Source organism: Homarus americanus, unplaced genomic scaffold (genome assembly GCF_018991925.1).
Source record: "Homarus americanus isolate GMGI-L3 unplaced genomic scaffold, GMGI_Hamer_2.0 scaffold15843, whole genome shotgun sequence".
Classification (NCBI taxonomy): domain Eukaryota; kingdom Metazoa; phylum Arthropoda; class Malacostraca; order Decapoda; family Nephropidae; genus Homarus; species Homarus americanus.
The window spans coordinates 227-9,078 of NW_024723714.1; the positions used below are offsets into that span (position 1 = coordinate 227).

Here is an 8,852-nt window from a genome sequence, read left to right on the forward strand (position 1 = left end):
TTAACCGTGTATGTATAATATGTGACATTTTACGGGTTAAATCACTGAACAGTATTGTGCACTCGCTGTAACTTTTTACATACTACACTCAAGTATACAGTACACTTAAAATGTCTTGTATATTGTAACAGTTTGTGACCACACAGTGGAGTACAACGGAGGTGGTGTTTACAGATTGGGCCACTCTTACAAACTGAGACTCCGGTACGGCCTCTCTGGCTAACAGAATGTTTATTGGGATTAGCAAACATTGTCAAACATAGGTTTTAACAGACTTTTCACTTTAGCAACCAAGATGTCTGCCAAATTTGTCTGTTATCCAGAGAGTTTACTGTACAGAGGGTCCCCGACTTACGAATGCCCGCCGATACGAACGAGGTTAAACTTGAAATTTACATTATTTTATTTACCTGATGACTTATTTTTTACTTTCATTTACTGTATTTAGTCATGTGTTCCAACTTACGTACAAATCCGATTCAACAAAGTCTTCAGGAACGGAACCAATTCGTAACCCGGGGACCCCTGTACAGTTTAAGGACTTTAAAGTGACAGATATTTTGGAGGATCTACTGTACACATGATAAAAAATTTTTTTTGTCCATGTGGGTCCAATGATTTCCTAAATGATCAATACAGCACTGTACAGTAAAAACGTGATACTAATTTAAAGTAATAGGAGATTTTACAAAATATGAGGGACACCTCCAGTGGGATAAACAAAACAAAACACTGGGCAATGATGGAAAAACAAGTGGAAAAAGCTTGCGGGGTAGACTGTAGATGTGCACACAACGACTGACCAACATGAACTGAGACACGCGTGATGCATATACCTGTAGTGCTTGTTTACACTAAGGCAGGTGGTTGCATCCCATGGCAACATTTTGCATTATATATACTGATTCACTATCCTCACTACTTGCCCTTGACACCCTCAACTCAAGTTGTCATGTGCTTGTCTCTGAAGCCAGACACAAATATGCATACCTTGTTGACCGGGGTGTCAAGATCAAACTGTTGTGGATCCCCTCTCACATAGGCCTCAAAGAACATACAGAGTTGATGCCCTCGCCAAACTCACATCTAACAAAGACACTGTTGAATACAATTTGGGTCTGTCAAAAAGAACCCTTAAAACTATAAATAGGAAATAATTTGTTGATGAATTTAACTCAAGTAAACAAGTTCAAACAAGAAATAGTCAATCCATTGTTTACCAAGCAGATGTGGACAAAACTAAGTGTAAAGTGTGTGAAGATAGAACCTTTTAGGGACAGGTCCAAGCAAACTGTGTGTGAAATAGCACACTTCATCTCTAATGGTAATACTATAGCCAACAAATTAAGATTGCATCCATTTTTTTGCACTCCGCAGCTATATCATTTCCCATGTATAGAACCAAACACACAATGTGTTTGAATACCTTGCAAATGTGAATAATAAAGTGTGTGGCCAGACATATTGCTTCACACGGCTGTACGAGTATTCGTGTAGTTGCAAATAAATCACCCTCTATGTACAGAACTAAACATAGAATTTATTTGATATACTGTATTGTACTCTAACATTCAATGCCATAATATCCTGACCATTGGGGACTGTTATACACACCCTTTGTGACCTCTACTCTGTAATCCTTTTGTGCTGCTGCTCACAGGATGAGCGTGGGGGTGCACAATAAATTCCTACTAAGCGGCAAAATTTAAATTAAAAAAATAACCAACATGAACCACGCTACTCATTGTTTGCAAGATTACTCGATTTTCTTCTGAATATGCATATAATAACAATACTTTCTATGGATAAAGCTGGAAATTTTGCTAGCAAGTGATATAACAACATTTTGCAATATCCATCGTCTGTGGTGTCAAAATGTTTCACGCGATATGTGCACAAATACTTTCTTGATCGTGTGTACATAAAAATGTATACTGTACAGTATAAGGGTTATTTAAATTGAATATAATGGCAGTAACTTTATATAATGGGTAACACAAATACTCAGACAATTACTACATACCTCTCGCTGGTGAGGACGCAAGACAGCAGAGAGCATTGGGTCAACCACAACTGCTACTTCCTGCTTCTCCCTGAGAGTAGGAAAAAAAGTTACTCAAAAACTTCTATTAACAAATAAAGTTTTGTAGTTACATCTTATATAATTAGAAAAACTTTCAAACAGATCATATTATACAACACATATCAAGCTGTGATCATAAAAGTTACTTCCTATCTAATCTATAAAAATTCACGAAACGAAATGCATCTAAATACAGGGCTGCCTCACTTATCGCAAAGGTTACGGGCATGAAACTCATTGCGAATATCGAAATTGCGAATAGCGGAGCAATTTCTCCCATAAGAAATAATGTAAATACATATAGAACATAAAATAGATAAAGAAACAAGGGCATAATATCAAATAAACATCAATAACAAACACTTTGAGTTTATTAGGTGTATATGTTTACAAGTACAGTATACTTTACATGTTTGAGTGTGTGTGTGTGTGTGTGTGTTTGAATGTTTATGTGTGTCGGTGTGTGAGGTAAGTTTTAAACGTACTGTTAATTTACCTCTGATGTGCTGTGTTGCTTGCTTGCTGAAGTTGGCATTAGGGGAGAGGGTGAAGGTTTACTGGGGTGAGAGGAGGCTGAGGTCATCAGCCACCTCACTCTCATGATCACTGTCAGGGTCGTCAGCCACCTCACTCTCATTATCGCTGTCAATTTGCACCGAAATCTGTTGTTCTCCACTGCCTTCTGTTGAATCATGCATTGCAATAAAGGTGTTTTAAGGTGCTGGGTCTGGTCATCAATCCATGTTCTCAACATCCGCTCCATACTCTATCTCAGCATCACGGAATCTCGTCATCTTCGTAGCCGTCAGTGGTGTTGCAGACCTGGCCATCTCCTTGATCTTGTCGGCGCTTTTAACTATAGAATGCACCGTAGAGGGAGCCAAGCCGTGCACGCGCCCAATCACTGACGTTCCTTCTCCGTGTTCATGTCTTTTTACGATATCCAATTTCATGTCCAACGTAACTGCCACACGTGATCTCTTGGTAACATTGCTGGGAGTTTTAGCAGCTGGTCGCTTAGGCATTGCGAGATCACACAAAACACAACTGCGAGATTACACAAAACTACACGCCAGCATGTGAGAGACTGAGGCGAGCGGGGGTGTATGACGGAGGAATATGTACACACGCTGTCCTACGCTACAGTTGAGGCGTGCGGTTCAAAACTTTTGCTCGCAAGAATTTGCGAATAAATGGGGCAACCATCGCGAATAGTGGAAATGGGTAACAATAAATTGATTGCGGATAAACGGGGTTACAAATACCAAGGCTATGAATAACGGGGTTTGCCTGTACATCTAATTTGGCATATATGATTCCTTCAGGCTACACTCTTAACACTTCTCATCATTATTAATTAGAATTTGAGTGCACATTCCTGAAGTCAAGACCCTCATAACAACTGTGATAAATCCTAAATATCTTGCAGTAAAAACAACCAATAAATAGTACAGTAGTATGTAGTGCGATATACGTACAGGTTGGCCGTGAGCTTCTCTTGAGCGGACAAGACAGCCGGGGAGTAAAGCACCAGGGCACCAGGTTCATCAGGGTCATGCAATGGTCGCCTCACACCATTACGACGGATCCCCAAGCATCGAGATCCTCGACTTACATAATTAGGGATGGGAATCTTAAATGGCTTGGCGAGAATTTTCCGAATCAAATCCTCCTGATAAAAGGAAATTTTTGTATTAGCAGTTACAGCAACAACATAAAATACTGTCTATACCTGTACAGTATCCCACTATGCACAGTCGTGAACAAAAGTCCTGTTGCCGATTTTGCTGCTCCATGAACCCCAAGATTAAGACTCGTGAATCTCAAGCATTTATGGACAGAATAATGCATCATAATGCATCAGTGTCTACTGCTTCAGGTTCATGAGTCTGAATCTCAGGGTTCATGGAGCAGCAGAAAAGGCGACAGGACTTTTGACCGTGACTGTACATGATAAGTGTTACAAATGAGAAAAAATTAATCTTTAGCCTGGGGAAGCTCAAGAAACAGCTACATAAACAGCAAAGAGTTAGAGGAAATGATACCTAAGATAATAGTACAAGTTCAAAAGATGACAAGAAAAGGCTAAAGTTGCATATAGTAATTCCTAAACACAGTTGCAGACATACAGTACTATACAAGGCAAATGCATAAATAGCTACCTTTATAAAACAGCAATGAATTTATCATTAGTCTGTGATCCTGCTCAGAAATTTAAAAGGAGATTCCCATGCCTTTAATATTACAACTTTTTTAACTACATTAGTAAAATAAGCTAGAGACGATAAACTTTGGGTAAAAATACATTAAGAGGAGAAGTGGTGCACTTCTATGGATGTGATCTTACATGAGAAGAAGTTTGTCCTGTCGGAGTATTAACAATTGGTACAAGAGGAGCCCGATAGGGAGAGACCAGGAGCCCTGGGCCTGCCTTTTCTGCCACCTTTTGCCTCTTAGAATCTGACTGGCTAACAGCCACTTTTGGGCCAATTGTGAAACCACAGTCATTCTTCCGTTTAAGCAACTGACTTGGGGCATGGCTCCGCCTCTGTGGAAATTGATAACAAAAGTGCTAATTTAAATGCAGAATGGGGATCTGACAACAAAATTGTGGCTAACCCATGGAAGCATAGGAAATGGATATAAAACATTGATGATGATGAATATCTGTTAAAATCAGTGTCTAAGTGTCCATCTTAACATCTTTCCGTTCACACACACACACACCAGCATATTCAGTATTACATGCCATTTTTTACTAAAATATTCATTTATCTCTTAACTAGTTACATGGGAGATATCAGGGAGTATATCATAAACAATCTTCACTAACTAATAAGTTCTAAAGCCACATTACGGTACAGTGGCTGATGTGTGTTACCACTGTCTAGTGTTATTCATGATTCAAACAGTTATGAGCATCAATTTACATCCATCACAAATAACAAATACAGGGTCATATTTTTATTTGAGAACCTTAAATTATTTTTACATTTTAGGAAGTGCAATAAACAGTAACCTAAAAATCGGTAGGAATAAAGTGTAATCACAAAAATGTATTTATGTCCTTCACAATGATATGATCAAACTCTTTAGGTTCCTGTTTATTGCATGTCCTAATATAGAGTTATCATTTTGGGTCCTAGAATATAAAAGTTACCCTGTACAGTATATAGATGAAGATCCCAATAAAACTCCTTTACAATGGAGCATCATTCTAGAAATTTACCTCACTACTCTAGACAAGTCAGAACTGTACTGTAACATAATGTACACAGCAAACAATGGCCTCTTAAACTTACCATTGTAATGTAACTTTTCCCCGACTAATTACACTAAGCAACTCGTGTGTTCCATAGCTATTGATCTTAACCAATTCCTTCCATCCTCCATGACAGCTACACTAATGGGCTCCAGCATCCACTGGAAGCGTAGTACTGTACTGTACACTCTGGAATCTGGAATAAAAAAAAATCAACCGGGGGATCTAGGGGGCGGAGCTCCACGCATAGGTTAGATAAACTTTAATTTTGTCATTCCTGTATTTATATATCCAACCTAACCTAACCTAACCCAACCTAGCCACAGAACCCAGGAACTATATCTAACTTAACCGAGGGGTCAGGGTTAAATTCCTAAGATTCCCTGGAGATCCGAAATTAAAATAATACCCGAAGTAGGTTAGTTCATTTTCGAGGGAAGTGTCATATAAGAAAAGTGTCTTAAAATTGTCTAAACCATCAGAAAAACACATTGCTCAACTCAAGAGCCGTGGTTGGTCAACACTACAAACTGACTGATTCTAGACTCACATACACACTAACACATTAGACCTATATCTTGCCATAGCTACATGGTAAATACTGCCAGTCTATCATGCAGTTCCAAAGGCCCCCATTAGGTATTTTTGCATTTACACATTCCACATTCCTACCACTAATCTATTATCATATTCTAATAAGACGTCTAATTATAAGATCATTTACATCGATTACATTGCCGTCGCAAATGTATAATAACAGAGATAGCATAACCAAAATTTTATCTATTTTCTTCCATTAATCTTCCGCCAATTATTGCCTACCTCACCTCTCAGACTGCGTGTCTCCTTCATAAATAATCACGCGCATGCGTTCCCAAACACGTCACGCGACCAATCAAAAGCGTTTTTTGGAGGGCAACCAATTAAAACGATTTGTGGTTTAATTCGTGGTATTTTTGGCCCAATCAAAATCGATTTTTATTTTGGGTCTCATATTTTGAAATTCAAATTCATTTCCGACCATGGAAGTCTGTGATGGGTGTCACTTAAATTATATGGAGCTGATTGCGAGTTTTGGGAAAAAACGAAGAAACTATAGCATTTTTTCGATCGCATGGTGTTCTTCCAACCTCAGTAAAGTGTCATAAGTGCAAGACTGAATGTAAATATCGCAAAGAAAAACACACTGTATGCGGCATTGTGTAAGAATCTGAGAATCCAACGACGAACAAGAACCAGCCCAATAAGGTAAGAAATAGGTGATGCCATCATATGGTGCGAGTCAGTTAGGTTAGGTCAGGTTTGGTTTTTGTTTTTCTAGTGTGTTTTGGTGTATTTTTTATTCGCTTAGCCATTATTTTTTTTTTAAAAACGTCCCACGGAAAAAAAAAAAACGATAAAAAACAGCCAATTTCCGACGGAAATGAAGGTCATATTCGGTCTAAACACACACAAATACAATAGAAAAATATATTTTTGACTTTCTAACAGAGTGGGAGGTGAAAGTGCATATTTACCCCCCATTATTGTCAAGAAAAAATTTTACCACACATTATTATAAGAGGAGAAAAAGTCGTATACTTACACCCATGACAGCTGACCTTGACCTCTCTATCTCAACATTCCGGTAAATACCTCCTGCGGGAGCCACGAATTACCCAAAAGTACCCAAAAGTATAGCAAATAAGGGTAAAATCTTAACGAATATCTGTTATACATACACAAAACATGTTTAATAATATTTTTAGTGTAATTTTGTAAAAATAATTTGTAAGATGAAATAATAAACAGCGAAAAACTTTCAGTATTGGCGAACGTTGAATTCCAAAGAGTTGGTGAACAAGGGAGATAACTCAGATTCATCGTGATGCACTTCGCTAACCTAACCTAACCTAACGAAAAGTAAATCCTACGGCTGTGTTAAATACCCCAAAGTAACAGAAACATCGGTAATTATATCTCCATTTTGGATAGGTGACTCTTTGGAATTTAGCATTTTTCGCTGTTTATTATTTCATTATTTTGACATTTCAATGAAAACATTATTAATCAGGTTTTATTGATGTAAAACATATATTCGTTAAGATTTTACCCTGATTTAATATACTTTTGGATACTTTTGGGTAATTCGTTGGACAGCGTCCTGCTGTTCACTGAATAACCAAACCTAATTTATATCACCGACATTAATTAAAAATGCTAATAATAATATGGTGCAGCATGAATATAAACAATGTAGGTATACAGAGTACGTAGGCCGTGGGAGGGTAGTTACCTGTGTGCAGACAGTAACAGGTAAACAATGTTAAACAGCAAGGCAACTTGACCAAGAACCGCCGACAAAGCTGTCAGTATATCTTACATGACATGACGATTAATTCTCACCTTAGTCGTGGGATTGTTGGTAATGAAATGGCACCGTCAGATTAGTCTACTCTCTCTTTTACATCTTCAAACATGTCGAAAAACTTCACCTTTTTGGACAATTTACATAAAAAGACTCAGAGGTAAATCATACAATGGTGGCGGTCTATAAGTAGTACAACATGTCTTTCTTATGAGATTAATATCCGTAAACACTATTTATTTTGCAATATAAACTATTGTATAAGAGAGTTTATAAATGTCCAATGCTCTTTTGTTTTACGTTCTCTCACTTATTTCAGGAATTTATTTGTTTTCATCAGAGACAAACACTATTATAAGAAAGACAGGAAAGCCAGGCGGAAACCGCGTGAGCCACATAGCATATAGTTGGCCGCGGGATCAACCAGTGTGCAAGGCGCGGGTCGTCTGTACGTTGTAATGGCACAGTGGTTCCCAACCTTTTTTCTAGCGACCCCAATCATGCACCTCGAGCCATGACCGCGACCCCCCCACTGGTTAAGGTTAATATATATATATATATATATATATATATATATATATATATATATATATATATATATATATATATATATATATATATATATATATGTAATATTCAGAAATTTCAGAGTAATTTCAAATGCCCCGCCATGAGTGATACTGAGCGTTCAAGGTCATCTGAGGGGAGGGAGCGCTGCCTGCTCGTAGCGAGAGACTGCGGAACTAGGCCTATATGATATTAAATGTAATTTACCGAATTAATAATGATGCGATTCATGAAGTTAAGGGACTATTATTGAATTTGAAATTATTATAGATCGTTTAGCAGTCTGAATAATGTTACGGGTGTCCCAAGGAGTTATTAGTTAGGCGGAAAATATATCACGTAGGCCCAAGCTAGCGCCTTGGGGAGACGCGATGCTGGCTAGCCCAGTCCCGGAGAGCAGTCACACAGACAAGACGTTCCGCGCGTCCATCAGAAATAGTCACGTGGCCTAGTCACCTGTGCTGCGCTATTGCAGTATAACAAGTAAGTCTCATTCGATCTCAGACAGGGTTAGATAGGGCAGTGGTAAAGTTAACTAGAGCTAACAGTGAGTTCATTTCAGGGTTTCCGTCAGAACCCACTTGACTGGAGTT

At 38.2% G+C, this 8,852-nt stretch overlaps 1 protein-coding gene across 1 annotated transcript; it reads right to left on the minus strand.

Annotated features, from left to right (window-relative positions):
- Positions 1 to 2,023: 2,023 nt before the first annotated feature.
- LOC121863697 (DNA repair and recombination protein RAD54-like) lies at positions 2,024 to 7,870 on the minus strand (the record flags this gene model as incomplete). Its single annotated transcript, XM_042362437.1, has 5 exons — positions 7,731 to 7,870; positions 5,386 to 5,541; positions 4,431 to 4,631; positions 3,562 to 3,755; positions 2,024 to 2,093 (listed from the first exon to the last, which is right to left on the minus strand). Coding segments are annotated over exons 2-5 (468 nt in total), but the record flags the coding sequence as incomplete, so codon positions are not given.
- Positions 7,871 to 8,852: the final 982 nt, after the last annotated feature.